A 20,247-nucleotide genomic window follows, 5' to 3' on the forward strand; every position below is an offset into this window, starting at 1 on the left:
CAATGTGCACTAAAATATGAAGTGTGTGTGTGTGTGTGTGTGTGTGTGTGTGTGTATAACAACAACCTTCGACCACACATAATATACAATTTTGGACCAAATATCTGCGTAAAAATTGCGTATTTTTCATTCACGGAATGTGATGTTGGCGGTTCGGAGAACAAGAACAGTTTCCCTAAATATTGCAATTCTAATATTTTGAAGCATCATGAATCAGTTTGTCACTCCTGAGTTCAAATATCAAAACTTTACATGGAACATTACTCGATTGCTTTACAGCCTGCTATTTGTTTCTTTTCACTTGGAGTAGAAGCAGTTGCAGTTTAGTTTACTTCATATAGTCATTTTTATATATTCTTAATCTATAGTACATTTTATTTGCCACTCTTGGTTGCAGTCAGGTGTTTTACTTTCCAATTTTTCTGCTTTAAAACCTCACCTTCGTGCCAGGTGCAATTTTTATTCTGACCTAAAATTTCAAAGTCCACCAGAATGACAAAATGAAATAAACTGTATAAGTTATTCATGATTGTATGAACTGCAATATTCAAGAATCACACTAAAACCAGGTCTGCAACCATGTACTGGGATAGTTTTAAGTCTCATCTGAGACCTACTTTGTACACCCCAAGAACAAAACTCCAAATGATGGAACTTTAAATGTATTAAAAAAAAATTTACATCAGTTTTGTTTCTTGTGAAAATTCAATCGAGGAAACGACTATCTGACTAGTTATGAAGGGTTCCACTGGATCCTTTTGGACACTGAGCATTGATATGCTGTGGTAAGCATTGTTTGTGGTTGTATTTCTACTGTTACACTGATGAAAGTTGAAAAAGATGGTAAAATGGAAAGCAATTCCTTCATCTTGTTGTCATCAAGTCTATTTAAGGTGCACCCAAAACTTTCATGCCTTAATTCTGAGGACAGGACACTTCTTATAATTGCAATGCAGCATGAAATAAAACTAAACAGAACATGAAATGATGATTGATGAGTGAAAATTTTTGCCAACAAATTTTTCAACCAGAATTTTGAGCTTTTTCCCAGTTTATAAAAGACTTTACTGGAGAAAACAAGATTGTGTGCTGTTAGGATGGTCTGAGTATCCGTGACGGTCGTACTTGAGTGTGTGTGTGTGTGTGGCGGCGGCGGCAGCAGCAGCAGCAGCATCAATAATTAAAGCTAATGTCATTAGGCCTCAGATCCCTTTCAGACGCTTTTAATTAAATGATGAATGGCCTCCCAGCTGCCTGTTAAATAATGCTGCTCATGACATCACTGTGTGTGTGTAAGAGAGAGAGAGAGAGAAGGGTACAACATAAGGTAGATATCCTTCAAAAAAGACATCCTGTGATGTGTGTGTGTGTAAGACAGATACGTATGCTCACACACATGCCATCTGCTCTCAGATTCAATATGCAGCCATTTATTAGAAGTTACTGCTGCCCTACGCGCCACGGAGAGTGAACAGGACTAGAACGTCTCAGATGTTGCAAGCTGTTCCATCATGCCGGACCGTGAAACACTTCATATCATCTTCCTAATAAAATCACTCCAAATACCATATGTCTGCAAAAAAAAAGAAAAAAGAAAACAGATTGAGAGAGAAGAGGACATACGTCAGTGTGAAGAAGAAGAGAAGGAAGGACAAAAACGGGACACTGCTCAGGGGTGTGAGAGAGATATAAAGAAATAGAAAGACAGAGAGGGAGGCCAAAATTAGAGAATGAAAGCGGCAGGTAAAGCAGAGGACAGGTATGGGGTGCCAAAGTGCCCCAGGCTCCAGACTGCATGGACCTGGCTATGAGAACACCCATAATCCCTTCTGTTTCTCATCCCCCTCCACCCTCCCTCTCCCTCCCTTCACCCCCCCTGCTCTGGCTCTGTATCGGATTGCTGCCTTCACAATAGGCCTGAATCATCACTCTACCCAGAGAGACACAGGGGGAGACGAGGAGGCGGGCAGGCTGGCAGGGATAGAGAAGGAGGGACAGGCCAGCCGACAGGCCTAAAGAATAGAGGACAAGGAGAGTAAAGTACTTTAAAGAAACTCTCCCTCTGGATATATATGTTTGATTGAAATTAAAGCATTTAAAAATCCTCCTATTACCCTCAGGGGTGTCACAATATACTGTGACCATAACTGTGACATTTAAAAGATAACAATATTGATATCATATTCATAATTATTGGACATAAACTCTGCTTGGTGCTAATACTACCTGAAAAAACTTGAATATTAGAAGGTCAAATATAAAATGTTTCTGATTTAAACATCTGCAAATGAATATTTATATATATACATTTTTGCTGCATAGCTAGTAGGCTTAGCTCCATTAATTGTCAAAATGTTTCCAACCTTGTTAAAACTGAAAAGTCCCCTTATCACCTTTAACTACTATATCATGAAAGTTAATGCATTAGAACATAACAGCAAACTTTTTTTGACCACACAATTGAATTTTGCTACCCATATTCGCTACATTAGCTAAGGCGGCCTAATCCAATGCTACATTTGCATTAGCATGTTGTTGTTTTGTTAGCTTAGTTTATCTGCAGCTACAGTTTTTCACTAGTGTGAGAATAAATTACCTGACTAAAAGTTTGATACTTTAACTGTCTGTGAACATGATCTCTGTGTCACATTTATAATTGTTTTCATCACAACTTTTCTTCACAGCAGCCATTTTACCATGAAATACTAGCTATCTAGGAACGTTCCAACAACATTTGCTAACATTACTTACAAGTTCTGATGACGTCAAAGAAAATGATTTAATGTAACTTTTCCATTACGTTTTGCATTCTGAGGATGTTTTGGGCCCTTTATTTTTCAAGAGTCAAATGTTACCATTAGGGAGAACATTCTGGGAACAAATTAGAAACTTCCACAGAAAGCAGTACCAGAACATTACACATAATTTTCTCAGAGGAAAAGCACTAGGTCAACACAGGTGCGACCAACTGCATTAATGAAGGTTCTGGTCTATTTAGATGCAGAGCCTCAATTAGTGTGATTAGTAACACCTGTGTTTGCCTACTATTTCATGTCAAAATGGCTGCTGTGTAAAAGGGCCTATTCAGAGACCCCTAATTAATGTACGTTTAATATGTTAATTTGCTAGTTTTTGCTTCACTGCAGTCATTTTAAAGACGAAAATACGTCTGTAAAAAGATAATTTCTGCACACCGAATGTGTCACACTATACAACTATGATCATAAAAATATGTAAGATGGCATGCCGCCAGTGTTATAAAATTCTTGTATATGTACATGAATATATATAAATTAAACACATCAGATAATCAATTAATTTATTGTAATTTACACTCACCCCCCAACAGAGGAGTGGGTATTTTATGTCAGTAAAACAATCACTAATCAGAGAATAAATTGAATGTCAATTTTAATCATTTATTAACCATTCAAAGTTTTTCTTTTTAACCTTGTAAATGAAACATTTTCAGCTATATGTGGATGTCACCATGGACTTCGTCTTTCATTTTTTTCAATGCAACTTGAACTTCATAATCTCTTATTAAATGCTGTTGGTCAATAACTGAGGACATCAGACCGACATATGAAACTTGAGGTTAGAAGAAGCTGTTGAACAAAAGAAAAGTAAGAGTAGACTAGTAAAAGCGTAGAAGCGAGTGCTAGCTGAAGCAGTGTGGCAGTATAGACATCTGGCCTCGGCAACTTCTCCACTACCTCTCTGACTCTATGCTGCACACAGAGAAATCCAATCTCCCAGCAGAGCAGCAGAGGAAGTTCTCGCGGCAGGCAAGTCAGGCAGGTTCCTCTGTAACCAAAGCACAATTGTTGCAATTTCATTTCCTTCCCAGCAAAATGAGGAAATGTGCTCCTTTTTTTAGATGAACGTTCGGCCAGAAGCTGAACAAAAGGTGGGCTGTGTTATCAGGAGGCTCTTGTGGAAGCAGGAATGAAGAAAGAAAACTGTTTAACTGAGAACTTTTATCCAGCAGCATTTGAACTGATAGATCCTGAACGTTCTATTCACATGAAAACTGTTCAGTTGAGAAACACCATCTGGCTATTTCTTGAAAACCCTTTGCGTAATCAATAAAATCAGGAATCTTGGCATGAAATATTGAGCGCTGATTGACTCTCATTCAGCATGAGACAGTCTCCACTCAGATGACCTCAGACATCCCACACCACAGAAAGTATATGTGTATAACAGAGAAAGAAACACCTACACACACACATATCATGCGGTTTCCTGTCTGGTGTGTTCCTCTAAAAAGCCCACGCTGGCCGCTCGCTCACTCTGGGTTTCTAGATGGATTCTCCAGTCTGTTTGGGGGGTTTGACTCCGTCACACTGTGATTGGCTGGACGGCTGTCTGTGACCTGCTGACCTTACACCTCGCAGACTTCCATCAGCCCGCCAGACGCTTACATATGAGTTATATATTAGATGAAGCGATGTAGGTCCCTGAGTGGGTTTCAGTGAAAGACAGATCATAATTGATCAGTTTTTAGATCCATTTACCATTTGAAAGGAAGATTCTCAATATTTTTGCTGATTCACAGAGTTTCACACAATGCAGCATAGTTCTACAAACCAGAAATATTTCCTAATTCACTTACGGATGAATCTAATGTTTAGTAAAATCTTTCTAACAGGCAGGCCCTCTTGCCACTTGGCAGCCATATAAGTAACGCCTCCGGACAGTTTTTTTTCAGGCAAACAAGATCAGGCTCCAATCTAAATAAATTTAGAAAGCCTTAAAAATCTTTTTTTTTTCACACAATTTTTCACAACAGCAACTTCTTTAACAGCTCAGTTCACAGCGTGACAGCGCCATCAGCTATTCCCACCAGAAATGAACAACATGTTGAGAGCAGTTTCTCATCTTGTGGTGGGATTTTATCAAGCAATGTGCTTAATACCCGAAGTCTGTCTCCAAGTACTCTTCCTGCTGCCGCAACAGTTGAAACTCTCATGAACCTGAAGAGTGCAGTTGCGTCACTGCAATAACACGATTGCCAACCGCCGGCTTGGAGAAAGATCTGCTGTTTGCAGCAAAGATTGGGATTTGTGTCTTACAACCACTGTTGCTGGCCTTGCATAGTTACTGTTCAAGATTTCACAAGGTGCTTTTTTCACGCCTGTGAATTGATAAGAAATATGAAAAAAAGTACCTAAAAAAAAAAAAACAGCTCACAAGCATCTACGAATCTCGTGCATTGGTTGCCTGGCAACATAATATATCAATTATCATTCTGAATAGTTTTTCATACATAATGTAAATGGTATTACAGCTGTTTTCAGATGCACTGTGAGCTATATTGTCACTTCCTGATTGCCTCCTTGCCAGCTTCAGTTGCATTACCATGGTAACCCATGCCAAATTCACTTAGTGCTGGTAGTCTAGATTATTTTTACATACCCATAGTATGAAAAAATAGCAGTGTCCATTGCTTGTATAATCAAGTACTCCCCAGAAATCGTATACCACATATTAATAGTTAGGTTAATTATTTAGTATTTTGGATGTGCAAAAAATGACTAAACACCATGTTAGTATGCAATTTCTGATGCAGCTACTGTACAGTGACATTCACCCGCTAGCACACCTCTAGAGATGCATGCCATGTTTTGAGTGAGTAAGTAAAGATCTGATAACAAAAATTAAAAAAAAACAACCTCAAAACCAATTGCACTCTCGCAAAACTTCAAGTTTACACTTACTCGCGCAATCAGTGTTTGCGATCACTTTCATTACCAGAAGGGGGAGACAAACATTACGCACTTGCTTTAACAGATCAAAGGGAACGTAGGATCAACCTTCTCATCACACTTTCAAAGGGAACAGGCATATATTTCAGAAAGCTGCACCAATGTAAAGTAGTTTTCGTAGTGGCAGTAGCAGTGAGAGTAAATGTAGTTTTTTTTATGTATAAATATCATCATCATCAAAACCCTTCTACATCTTTTGAACTTCGCGTCTTTCTTCACCATCAACCATAATTCACTCACGAATAAATGCTTTCATGTCATGAAAATATTAAATGTCCTGCTATTTTGTTTCGTCAGACTGAGGTGACTGCAAGTCTGAAACACAGCCTCTCAGCAGCACTCAGCTGTCATCTACACATAAATCTTACAAGAATCACTGTACACTAAGCTGAAATTGAAGCGCACCTCTGTGCCACGACCAGGATGCCAGCCTACGAGTGGGGATGCCAGGGGTTAGTTGTTACACTCCACACTTCTGTGATCCGTCCACATGCCTTGTCGCCGGGCAGATTTTCAAATGACAGTCTATGACGCCAATGCGATCTTGGCAATCAGGGTTGGGCTGTGCTTGCATTTAGCTACTGCTGCTGCGTGTAGGTTTGTGCGAATGTGTCTGTATGGGGCTGTAGGGGTGAAAGAGGGGTGCAACCTGACCCCGTTCCTCCGTTCACTTTGTCTGTGTGCTCTCGCTCTCTCTCTCTCTCTCTCTCTCTCTCTCTCTCTCTCTCTTTCTCGCTCTCACACGCACACACACACGCGCACACTGACTGGGACAGCTGCCATACTCGGGGCCTCTCCCAGCACACCAGAGGAAAAGGTTACAGCTAAAAGAACCCTTTTCCCCCTTTTTCTCTCCTCCGCCGTCTCTCTCTCTCTCTCTCTGTCTCTCTCACTTTTTTCTTCTGGTGGCCATACATTAAAATCCTGCAAGACTCCCTGGGGTCAATAAACACCACTGCTTGCCCGTCAATCCCTGCTTCCTCCACCAGCGAAAGGACTTCAGTTGGGGCTCTATTGGATCAACACGAACTGAAGATTTACTGTAAATATCTGTTAAACTGAAATCATAACTACATTTCATGCACAGAAGAAGTCATCATCATGTCTCTAGATCACCTCTCAAAGCACTCAACAAAAAACAAAACACAAACCGTTATCACCTTTTTTCCACAGCTAAACAAGTATGTGACAACAGGTGGAGCGAGACAGTTAAACAGGCTAAAAGTAGCATTACGGGGCTAACCACTTTTGGCCCTTTCTCAGGCTCCTATTAGCACTCCCTGAGGACCCCAGACGGCAGGTTGGCCCTCGGCAGGCAGGCGGCCAGAGAGGACGCATGACTATAACCCAGATGACGCGCAATGGATGTGGTGGGAACAGGGCGGGGGGAGGAAGTAAAGGGACGGGAGGGGAGGGGGTGTGGGTTTAAAGGGTATGAGGTGGGGTGGGTGTGTATCAGGTGTCAACAGACAACTCCCTGAAACTTTGTGTGTGAGGTCTGCGCTGTTTTCTTAGCCACCCGAGACACGCCTATTTCAATACAGCGATGTGGAGAGACAATTAGCCACTTTCAGTTAAAACATAGAGGCTGTAAAAGGAGGAAAAGTTTCATTTTGCATTCAATTAACAAATTAAAACCTCTGTCTTTAGCGTAACTGATTTAGCAAAAGCTGTCAATCCTAATTGAGGGTGTTAATAGAGGTTTAACATGCTAGAAAATACTTTGAAATAAATGTCTACAGTATACAAATCTGATTTGGAATATTATTGTTATTGTTATTATTATCATTTAAAATACACAAGATTCCCAAAACTTGCATATTCAGTACCTCTCTGGAAAAATTGCATGATTAAAAAAAAAAAAAATTAATGCATACATCCAACTGCGATCTTTTTGACTAGTATGATTTTAACATAGATAGATAGACAGATATAGAAATATCTATCTATATATATATGACTATTTTAACAAACTATATTAATCTGATATTAATTAAAATCCATTCAAATCATAAAGGTGTAATTTTTTTTTTTTATCTGTATCAAACAAAGATGTTTTTATAGTTGGGTAGAATACCATGTGAAGGCCTGACTGTCCGCAGCATTTAATTTAAAATATTATTTTGCGCACAGTTGCATCTACAGGCCATATTGCAGCTTTTGGGTTAATTACACAACTCTAAACTGAACAAATACAAAGGTATGATTTTATTGCATATCTTCTGTGCTGTATTTGGTGACCACAGCAAAGAAGTATAAAAGCACCTGTAACTTACTCTAATTTCCACCTTTTGTAACAAAGAATTTCAGTGCAAAAAAAAAAAATTTTTTTTTAAAAAGGTCACAAATCTTTGTCCCTAAAAGCCTTTTACTGTATGCGGTATCATTAAAAATCTGTCCTAGCGGTGAGGTCTCATTTCCAACCTGGACAAATTAATCAATGTCTTTGAGTCACAGCTCAAGTTCACGTTATAAATGATATCACTGCCCTATTTAAAGCAGGTGAAGTAATTGAGGAATATGGATATTAATATTTGATATTGGGATGGCAACAAGATGAACCCTTCCTTCTTTCTTTCTGTCTTTCTTTGTCATTCTTTCTCTTTTTCATTCTTTCTTTGTGTTTTGTGCCTGTACATGTGAGTGACAGTGCTCCGCTGGGGTGGGAGCGTAATCTATCCCAGGGCGAGTCTCGACTGAGCAACACAAAAAAAAAGTGAGGAAAAACAACATACTTCATGTGCTCTGCCCCACTTCGCGCTATTATTACTGTAGAGGCTGGCAGGTCAGAGGGAGAGAGGGCGAGAGAGCGAGGCTTGATGGAGGAGGAGGAGGAGAAGATGAAATTACACCTGTTCTGGTGGCTGACTAACGACTTTGAAATGCGAGTGGACTTCGCTCGCCGCCAAAATCATTTTCCCAACAATACAGCCTGATCTTTAAACAAGCAGAACTGGGACGCAGCGCTGACGTGACGCAGAAGTAGCCTGCTGTGCTGGGACTCAAGTGTGTCTGTGTCTGTGTCTTTGTAAGTGTGTGCGAACCAAAGTGACTGATGTGGAAAAGAAATTTAAAGGACAGATTAAAAAAAAAAAGACCTAGTTTTTCAATGAAGATAATCAGAAATTCATTTGATGTTTTACAAAATTACACACACACACACACACACACACACACACACACACTCTTCCTAAAATTGAATTTAGCGTACTTTCTAATGATGTCTCATTCATTCAAAAGGCTGCCATATGGTCACCGTGCAGACTCTCTCCCTCGCACACACTCCTCTCAATTGTGCCTATACCGCAGACTTGTGTGTCCAATACCAGGTATACACACACAGACACTCACATGTAAACAGTAGCGTTTAACTCACCATCTGTTCGCTGAGGTCCTGTGAGGCCTCCATGTCTTCTCGGGTTGTGATCCACCACACACTTGATGGGGCAACAAAAAGGGAGAATAAAATGTATTGTTAATGAAAAGGCTTTGTTAACAAAAACGTCCTAACACCTACTTTGGTTTGAAATCCTCTCAGTTATTGTTACTTTTTCATATCCTGGGCATCTTCCCTGGGTGTTTATGTGTGAGCAACTGGAGAGTGAAGGAGGGAAGTGTTTACCTCAGCATATCATCTTCAGTGGAGGGTGAAGTGGAGAGATGATTGCAGAAGTAAATATCAACAATGAAAATGGAGAAGTGTAAATGATCCGTCTGCTCTGCTGGCTCTGGACCACAGACACAGTGGCCTGGCTAGCACATGAAGGTATGGTGAGTGACCCTGTTCATGCTATGAACAATGATGAGATATGAAGTTGTGATACATTTACCTAAAAAAACAAAATGAAAATGACAGGAATGCCCTTTTCATACTGTCACGCAGGGCAACGCAGTGACAAAAGGCCAGTTGAAAGAACGGAAAACAATGCCACAAAATGGCTCCTATATTGTGCAACAACAATCAGAAACGTTCGACAGCTGAACAAAAGCGTACACAAAAGCGCTCCAGTCCTTCCCCATCATTAGGTCTGTGGTTCCTAGCACACGTACAGTATAAGGAATGATTTGATTCTGGAGATCCTTATGTTTTCTTTAATAAAATAAAATACAACTTCAGCTCACAAACCTGTTCCTGCACATGCACTCTTATCCACAATCAATGCTTTGTGTTACTGCTCACCTGGGTGAATGATTTTGTGTTCGGCGGAAGTTGTGTTGCACAATCGTGAGTCACATGAATGTTTGTTTGAGGCACTGGCAAAAAAAAAAGAGGCTAGAGAAATATTGATGTATGGAAGCAAAGGATGGCCATAATTATAATGCCATTATCTCAAGATCACAAGTAAATTATTTATTCTATGCTCTTTTTTCCCTTCAGAATAATACTGTATATCTCATTATCTCAGGGAAACAAAGTTATCAAAATAGCAAGTTAGATAACGCGTTATCTCAAGAAAATGGAACGGTTAATTCTCCTTAAAGTAAAAGAGCATTTTCTCAAGATCCGTTATTGAGATAACTTTAAGTAAATATTCCGTTGTCCCCAAAAATAAAAACAATACCTGTAATTATTGTCTCAGGAGAACAACCTTTTGTTTTCTAAAGAGAAGTTAATTATACTGTTATCTTTGTCAACACTTCGCTCGCCGTAACTAACAAAATCTCAGAGAAGTCATAGAGAAGCAGTTATCGCAAAAAAAAAAGTTAACAGTTAATTTTGGTCAACTTCGAAAAGGACCTGACTTGAAATAACTGACTTTTATTCCTCGTCGTAAGTCGAAAAAAGGGAGCGTTTTCTGAAGATGTTCTCGAGATGAGCGGAGTAAAATGTTATCTGAAGAGTCCTTGAATGGTGAATTGTTGTTTTCTAGAGAAAAGTGTCTTTGACGCCATCTCCCCTGAGATGAGTTAATTGCCACGTTATCTCCGATAGTTATCATGGTCTCCACAAGTGTCATTAAACTCAACGCAGCGCAACATTGAGCTCATCATCACGAATGAGTGACATTAAAAAAGTAGTAACAGGAAAAGCCATTCTAGGCTTCCATACTTTTACACATTAGTGAAACTCATCGCTATATTTAATTGCCAACTTGATTAAGTTTTTAAGGAATATACTGTGTGTGTGTGTGTGTGTGTGTGTGTGCGTGCACGAGCGCACGTGCACGTGTCTGTTTTCTGGCTTGATCCTTTAAACTAACTGGCATCCTTTTAATTTTTCATAGCATTCAGCTCCTCCTCGCCTGAAACCGAAGACAATAATGCGTCTCTCAGGTGAATTGATTTGCCCCAGCTTCCCTCACCCCCTCCCCCCCCCTTCCCTCACCCCCCCCCCCTTCCCTCACCCTCTCTCACCTTTGTGGAGGACAGAATCCGCCTGGTTGCCTTTCACTCTCCCCTGCAGATGTATGTATAGCGGATACTAATCTCTAATGGTTAAACATTATTTTGAAAGTACTACAATTTCAGACTTTGTACAAATTCGATACTCACGTGAGACTTTCACACGTATAAACTGCTGTTAAAAAGTAATATTTTGTTGATAACTCCCCCACCCTTGTATTACGCTACACTTGACTGCCTCACATGGCCCTAAACCCATCCAGCCTGGTTACCTGACACTGTGCAGGGAATCAATAATGCCTGCCATTTCCTCCTGCGTCCCAGAAGAGAGAATTATATTTCTCACTATGCGACATAAGAAACACATATGGGGAAGTGGGGGGATTTGAAAAGTGGACCACATCGCTCTACTGTCATCATTTCACACTGTCAAATGTGAGGAGGAGAAAATGTCGAACAAACCGCAGGCGGCTGGTTGTGGTGAAAAGCCTCATGTTGACGGGTAAAAGGTTTCACGTCATTTTACACTTTGTTTTATTAAAAAAAATTATAAACTTTCAAAAATAAGGGGCTCTAATTTATAGGTAATATGTTTTTTTTTTTCGCTCATCCTTTGTCGCTAAGACTTGAAATTCAAATCGATTTTTAAGATTAAAAAAATATTTGATTTGATATGAATATTAAAAAAAAAGAACTTGTGGACTATTGAAGAGAGATTGAGTGTGTGATGTTTCATTTTTATTGGCTCCTCTTCTCCAGTTCAGTCTGACAGGTGTGTCAAAGGTGTGTCAGGTAATTATAAACTAAAAAAACAAACAAAACACTAATATCATTAAATGTGCAAATTGATAATATTATCCTTTAATTAAAAGACAAAAATAAGTGAATGAAATTACTTGCTACTTGCATTTTAAACACACACACACACACACACACTCACACACACACACACACTCACACTCATTTATCTTTATTCCCAATGGTCCAGCAGGTATTTCATTCAATTTTAAGAAAGATAGAATAAATTAATATTTTGATTCCAAATAAATAAATCATTCCTTTTACATGTGCAGAATTGTGGGGGGAAAAATGTCCTCAAATCTGCATCAATCCCATCCGGGTCCCGCGCATTAATACGTGTTAAATATGAGTGCGTGATGAGAAATCCAATCCGTATGGATCAGGGCGCAGGAGGCCTATCAGATGTTGAGTCGGCCCGTCTAACTTGTCAGCTCGTTAGGGCCCGGCCAATGGCCAGTGGCCATCCAAGCCCTCCGAGCCCGGCCGCGGTATAAGATTCCCGTTTGCCACATATCAAATATAAACACAAACTCCACGTGGGATGAGATCGGGAGAGGACACCGGGAGGGACGCGGCGGTACGGGACACCGGAGGGGTGGGTTGGGGTGGTGGGTGTAGTAGGGGAGAGGGGGGGAGAGAAATCCCTCGTGTGATGACATCTGAAGAGAGAATTATATCTGACCTGCAGCCATGACATTAACTAATAATACCATCAATTCAACAGTTTCTCTGGGAGGAGACTTGCTTCATCTTCAGTCTACACGAAGAAACACGTTTGGGTTCTCTAAAATCAATTCATGATTAAATCACACGGAGTTGACCGGCCGAGGGAGAAGCCAATGAATTAATTCAATAAAACACATTTAAAAATATATAATCAGCAATACAAAAACAGAACTGGCTGAGAATGGGACGATTAATCTCCAAAAATCCATCTGTTTGGACAAATAAATTCATTATAAATTGTAAAACTTCTCCATAAAATGGTTTTACTCAGGAGAAAACCCCCAGTGCAGTGTAAAAATTCAATAAATAAATTCAAGTTATCTACAGACTTCCTCCACCGGAACGGCCTCTTCCAAACAAAACTACACACGTATGACTGTCTGGAGCAATTAAACAACCTGTTAAAAATCTAAAATAATAAACTGCATACCTGTGTTGGAGTTATTGTCGCGGCACAGAGAAGATAACTTTTTTCCCCCCCTTCACTTCAGAGGGACTCTCATAGTCAAAGGCGGTGCGGTTGCAGCACAGCTCTCCCTGCTGCTTGCAGGCTGTCACTGACTCGACCAAAACACCTCACTTCACTTCTGCCATCGCAAGAGTTCCCCCCCCCCCCCCAAAAAAAAAATCCAAAACAAAACAAGTCCCGAAGATTTCTTTACACTCGGCTGGACTGAGAGGAGTCACCGAGTCAAACCCGAGGCTCCGGTTCCGGTGAGCGGTCCCCTGCAGGAAACTACATAATTTTCACTCCGCGTCCAACTTAGAAGAGCTTGCAGGCTGTTCACAGGCATTAGACTCAACTTCATTATTGAGGATCGAGCTGCTGCTGCGCATGCGTCCAGCTGCCATGCGGAGAGTATTGGGCAAGTGTCCAAAGGAGTAATAGGGTTCAGAGAGGGGGGGGGGGGGAATACCAAAGTGACATTCTTATTAATAGTTTGGGCCAAATGACGTACACAGAGTTTTATTTATCTCATCACAGCAAAAACAAGACACTTATCTATCTATCTATCTATCTATCTATCTATCTATCTATCTATCTATCTACTTTCTAAATTCAAGCTGCTTTTTTGAAATAATTTACAAAAGGTAAATTGGAAAGTGTGCAAAAGCTGTCAACAATTAATTGTTAAAACACTGAGAAAGTTCTCTTTTTTAATATAGAAAAAACTATCAATAAAATATTTGAAATTAATAATAAAAAAGACTGAGCTTATTTCTGAGCCACAATGTTCGCATTATGAACATTATGGATCATACTCAGCACATCAAAAAACAACCACATTTACACTGATTGACAATTTAATTTTTCTTTTGCAACAATTAAAGGCCCCCCCCCTTTAATAATTTTTTTAAATATTGTTTAATATCTAGCGACCCCCTCATGTCTATCTCTCGACCCTGATGTTGGCTCACCTGATGTTCCGATCTGAAGAGGGTAGTTAAGTTAAAGAAGTATATATATTTATAAATAAACACGTGTGAGTGAAGAGTATTTGTTTTTGCCTCTGATGGTAGTGATGATGGTTTAGATGGATGGTCTCGGGGCAGCATGGCTGAACCCTTGATTGCTCCCGATGAGTTGGTTGGTACCTTGAACTTGAACGAGGAAACGTGAGAACATGGAAAACATAATTAGAAGTAGGTTTGCGAGAACAGCAGCAGCACCAATGCAGGGGAGAAGTTGTCGGAAAACTGGCCTTGATGTTTCAGTCTCACTAGGAGTTGGATTGTCCCAAAACCAAGGAGGATGCCATAACCCTCCCCACACACACACACACACACACACACACACACACACACACTCCTACCCCCTCAAATGGATCCATCCTTGCAGTGTTTTCAGGAATAAAAAAAACTGAGATATTAGGAGCTTTGGTGGCCCACATAACTGCTGTGTCTGATTGAAATGGGATTTTGTGTGTGTTTGGGGGGCTACCAAAAAGTGAGTTGTTAATTTTTTTTTTTTTAATTTTAATTTGGCAAACAGCCCTTAAGTAGCCCCACCAATAATCCCTGTTGTCCTATACAGCTGCCTCTTTTCCTCTTTAGACACAAAAGGAAACTTGAGACGCATCTCTAAGCAGACATGTTAGCGAAATTGCAAAAATCTCGAAGAGACGAGATGAAAAAACATTCTGGTGTAGTTAGAGACTCAGAGAAACTGAGAGCGATGGTGCCAAAAAAAAAAGGCCAGAAAACACATTAGACACTCAAAACAGAAAAACATAAATCACTGCGGCCCAAATGAATCTTGTGAGAGCAAAGTTAGACAGCTCTGTTCTACAATGGCCCCGAGAAGATGATAGATTTGGCCTCCGAGTTTAGTTTATTTGAAAAATTGAATGTTTGTTATGGCTTATGGATTCCGACTGTTGGATCCCGCTGGCCTCCGACCAGGCCTCTTTTACCCTGCTGTCATTTATTTGCTAGGATGATGTCACTTCTTTCTCTGACTGATCCCTCATTTTCGGGTTTAGAGACCCTGCCAATATATTTCTCTCTCTCCTTCTCATGAACACCACTGCAGTATGCTTCAAAAGGTTTCTCGGTTAGAATAAAAAGAGACGAGGTTTTCCTGGCAGAGCAAACACAAGCACAGAGAAAAAAGGAAAAGAAACAACCAGCCCAAAAAAAAAAAACTTGTGTCCTTTTTTGCTGTGGTTGGCACATCGGCTGGCAGAGAGAGAGAGGGAGAATTTATTTATTTATTTATTCATTTATGTGAAGAAGCTAGGGATTTGCAAGGGACATCTCCACGTGAACAAAGCTACAACAAACACAAAACTACAATTCCCACAATGCATTTTTTCACAAGCTCTTCCTACCTGATGAATTACCCCTTTTTCCATTCTAACAAGTACGCTAACGCGAGCTTTAGAACATGTGTAGATGGGCCTGAGGCCCAGATACAAGGTACTGGTGTGAAATGATGAGGGGATGGGAGGAGAAATATCATTCAAGTGTTTATTTTGAATATAAAATGGTTAATTAAAGGTATAAAAATCCGACCCATTCAAGATTGAAGTGTAAGCTAAGGCAACGTCCAGCAGGCTGCATTGATGTGCTTGAATCAATCTTAAGTGTGCGACAGTTTTCCTGACATAATAAAAGTAATGAAAAACATAGCAGTTTGAAATAATGCAACCACATTCCATATTTCTATTTTACTATTTAGCTTTATTCTATATTTTCTGTACTTGAATCGTAGCCCCGTACAAGAATTTTTCCTCCATCAGGATCAATAATTTTTTTTCCAATTCTTTTTTTAAAACAACAACAACAACAACAACACAACGTTAAAGTGCTTTCTGTCTGCTGGAGGTTGAAGGTCGTGCAGCAGCTGGTGCATCCTTCTCTTTATTCTATGAACTTCTTAAAATAAATATGATATCGTCAGCTACTTTTCATAAACAGAACCTTTTTCCGAGCATCCTGGTAAAATTAAAAGAAAAAAATCCTACTGTTGCATTTTTACCCCCCAGAGACGCAACCTCAAATTACATAATAAGATACTACGTCAACTTTGCTTAAAAGAAAAAAGTTTGATTTGTTTTTAGCGCAGGACGCTCGGTGTAGACGACTGTAAAATACACAACAGAACAGATTCTCACCTGCCTTTGGAGGAAACCTGTGTAACACAAAGAGCGTCACACCACACACCAGCACTTCCTGTCACCTGTTTAGTCCTATTTAATAGAAGCACACAGGATGTGCAGCTTCATGTTATGCCATGTTTACTAGCATGACATCACATGTTGACTGATCTGCGTGTCTGTGTGTTTTGGCGCTGCTTTTTTGGAGGGTCAAATTCAAACCCCTGGCATGGCCCGTGGACAGGCACTGGCATGGCGAGCAGAAGCCTGAGATGCTCCTTCTGCACTTGTTCTGTAACGTTACTCAGGGAAGAGCAAGTTAACGTGTCTGTCTTGGAACAACGTGTACTTTGTAGCGCGTCCAGATGAACAGATATATTTAGGAGTACATCTTTGACCCTCAACTTGTTTTTACCACTTCAGATTTTGCTACAAATTGAATTTCCGAAGTAAAAAGTCACGTCTGCATTTTATTTCCCACTAATTTTATCATATAAATCTTGTACCTATTATTTCACGCACCTAGAATTTGACACTAAAAAGCGAATTTGTAAAGTCATCTACTGAATAATTGAATTACAGTGGAATTTAAACCATTGAGTCAAGGATAAACACTTTTTTTCTTTCTTTCTTTCTTTCTTTTCATCTGCTCACATCCACATTAGTCTGCAAAGATAAAAATAAAACCTGTTGGACAGAAACAATATTCATCATTTGCAGATGTCATTACACAACCAGCTGAAAAACAAAATTATGAAGCGAATCGTGTGCAGTTCCTGTGTCCGTTGCAGTTTAAGATTCTGTAGTACTAGCAGGCTGTGTACTATGTAATATTTGTAAATTGTACCACTATACTGACTTGTTTGTGGCTGTTATTGTGAGGATGAGCATCCCTGACAGGAAATAACATGTTACACACACCATCACTGTCTGGTTTCCCTTCTCTGGTTTTACATTTCAAAGTGAGATAACAAGAAAATGTCATGTGGATAAAAAAACATTTGGCAAACATTTAGTGGTAACGGTTGTGAGGGGGCGGGTTGTCGAACAATTGCAGCGTTTACTTGTTTTCACGGCCTAATATCGGTTTGTTTTTAGATGTTTGACTCCTTCAATAAAAATCAGGCCAAACCCTGCTGTGCCTTACCCTCGCTCGCTCTCTCTCCCTCTCCCACAGCCCGTTTGATTGACACATTCTGCCAGAATAAATTAAAACCTCAAGCTGTGACAGAGCCCAAAATAGCAGGAAGCTGTCGCTGACCTGCAGTGTCTAGTGCCACATGTCAGCAAGCTTAAAAAACTTGGCAGAACATTCTGCACAAAGGAAGCATGTACAGGTGTTTTTGTTTGCACGTATATACCCAGGTCAACAAACGCCTGTACCGCAGTCCTCTGTCTGTAAAAACATCGTCCTACAGGTGGTTTGAAGTAAGAAACTACTGCGCTAATGTCTGCAACTATTCACTAAATCTTGTGGAAACCAACTTCAGCTCGTTTAATTAAACTGAAACCACTTTGGAATTTGAAGGCTGCAGCAGATGGATCTATTTTTTTGTCCAGCTGTTCTCCGGAGGGTGACGGCAGGGTGGGGGTCTAAGCCCCAAGATGTTTAGTGGCATAGGACTGTGGGTCCCTTTGCCAAGTCACAGAGCTCCCACTTCTTGCCAAGCATGATGGGGGGGGGGGGGGGGGGGGGGTTGAGAGAAAATGCCATTTAGCTGGCTGGTATTTATAGATATGTGAGGAACTTGTACTCAGGCCGGGTCGAGGTGCTGACGACGTAAAACGAGAGGATGCTTCCAGAAGACGAGTGTCAGAGCACGCAGATAAAAATACCCGGTGAAAGATGGGCCTGGTCATTAGTGGCACAGTCTGGCATGTGACATGGCAGCGTTTCAGAGGTGATTTATGATTATTACTACAGTTAACCTATACCGCTCCCTTTCCAGCCCCCACTCTCCATCCCAAATTGGTTTGCCAAATGGGGTTTATTTCAGGAGTGAGTACTTAGAAAAAATGTCTGCTGGCATTTTTAACTTCAGCAAAGCTTAAGAATTGTGTTTCAGATTGATCACTTTATCAAAGAAAACCAGATTAAATAAATGTATTCGGTGAATTAATATCATAGGCGCAGGAGGAAAATACATCACTTGCATTACCGGAATCCCGAATTTAGTTTTAAGACATGAAAAAAGGTGCTGAATTGTGTGGCGCTTAATGATTTTCTGCTTATCAATTAATCAGTTAATCAATCAAAAATGTTATCTGCAGACGGGAGAGCTGGGAGGATAATGAGCTCATTGCATGCTGCTGCCTCCCCTAATTGCTGGAGTGAGCTGCTGCAGGGAGGAACAAAGGAAACGTTTAACACATCGTAAATTCCTGCAATGTCCTGCCGAGAGGCTGCCACTCAAGTTACACTTGCAACTTTCTTTTTTGCTGACTATTTATTATTGTCCAGTGACACAATAAGATACATGAAACAAAATATGGAAATAAACTATTCAGGCCTTCTTTGCCTCAATGAAGTCAGTTTGTCTTATTCGTCTAATCCTTCTGGGGCATCAGATTAGCACTTTAAGGTAATTTGATTCTTCATGTGGGTATTAAATAAAGAATTCAACTTCAAACTACAGTTGAAACCTTCCTCCAGTTAGAGTTTGCATCCATGTTGTCCACACTAACTCTGTATTCTGTGCAGAATTTAAAAAGAAAAAATTATGAATCTTAAATGGAAGGCATTACTATTGGGACATGTTTGACTGCAGAAAAAAATTATACTCTCTGGATGAGACATTTGTATAGCGATGATTGAGTTTATTATTAACCCTAATGAGCTTGTAGTGGATGACCAAAGAAAGAGGCGGGGCCTTGTGTTGCTTTGACCTTTGACTGGCAAAATATTTTCAGTTCATCCTCAAATTCTAGTGGATGTTTGTACCATATTTAAAGAATTTTCCTCAAGACAATCCTGAGAGTTCATCTTTATTTGCAGTGACAATGCTGTTTGACCACCAGTGGACATTTGATGCAAATCTGAAGCAATTCCCTCAAGACTTTCCAGAGGTACGGGACGGATGGACGAACAACCAAAAACATAATGCCTCCATACAGTTGTCACTTTGTAGAGGCCAAAAAACAAAACAAAACACACTGTTACAGACTTTTTTTTTTAATAAAGTTAACTACAGTCTCAGTGAACTCGGCTATATATGACCACAAACTAATCAGTCCATGGTTGGGTCCAAGTGAAAGTTTGTGCCAAATGTGAAGGATTCCCTTCAGTCGTTTGTGAGGTTACAGTGACCTTGGGCTTTGGCAGCCAAAACCAAATTAGTACATCCTTGAGTCCAAGCGAACATTTGTACCAAATTTCGAAGACGTTATGGCGTTGCTTAGGCATCATGTTGAACGGGAGTGACGGACAACCCGAAAACACGACGCTTCTGGCCACGTCTGTTGCCAGTGAAGAGGCATAACGAAAACAAACTAGAAAATGATTGCTGGAATCGGTCTCGTCCAGCTTCTGTTAGACATAATCGGAGCTATGTGCTGTGTCGCTGATGTTTTCTTCCCTGGATGTCAAGACTTGGAATTGAACTTGCATAGTTTTTCATCTGTTTTGCAGACAGGAAAAGCTGTTCATACACAGACAAATACAGAACTTCTCTCCAAGAGTCTGAAGAGACGTGCTTGTTGAAATCCTTCCCAGTCTTTTGTCCCTCAAGACAAATGATGGAGCATATGGGTTATTTGCAAAGATGGTCATTAAGTGTGTGTAAAAGCAGTTTAGGGAAAAGATGGAAAGAGCTGTGTGATTCTGTCCCACTATGAGTCTGTGGAGACTTTTGTGAAAGCATGATACAGTATGTGTGTTCCACATAGATGTGTGTGAACCCAACACATACTGCATGTGGGTGTTTATTAGGGGGGGGGGGGCAGGGGGTGGGGGGTGGGATTGGGCCAACAAAATTAGTTTACCATCAGCTGTGCTCTTGCTCAGCCCC

The 20,247-nt window shown here is 40.3% G+C and overlaps 2 protein-coding genes across 9 annotated transcripts in view; one reads left to right on the forward strand and one right to left on the reverse strand.

Moving 5' to 3' along the window:
* The window catches only part of eya4 (EYA transcriptional coactivator and phosphatase 4), a 49,392-nt gene extending 36,246 nt beyond the window's left edge, over positions 1-13,146 (reverse strand). For all 4 annotated transcript variants that reach the window (XR_015110540.1, XM_086188914.1, XM_086188915.1 and 1 more), the window contains exons 1-2: positions 13,072-13,146; positions 9,148-9,208 (exon numbers count right to left, since the gene is read on the reverse strand). Coding sequence is in view for 3 of the 4 variants with exons in the window: in XM_086188914.1 (XP_086045040.1) it covers positions 9,148-9,180 (33 nt within the window). In the remaining variant the exon portion in view is untranslated. The remainder of the gene's footprint in view (positions 1-9,147; positions 9,209-13,071) is intronic.
* LOC147243068 (intraflagellar transport protein 52 homolog) overlaps positions 1-20,247 on the forward strand; it is a 65,246-nt gene that overhangs the window by 34,422 nt on the left and 10,577 nt on the right. The window lies entirely within an intron of this gene.

This window comes from Aulostomus chinensis, chromosome 20, assembly GCF_037954235.1.
Source record: "Aulostomus chinensis isolate RoL2024-O1b breed Wild chromosome 20, RoL_Achi_v1.0, whole genome shotgun sequence".
NCBI lineage: Eukaryota > Metazoa > Chordata > Actinopteri > Syngnathiformes > Aulostomidae > Aulostomus > Aulostomus chinensis.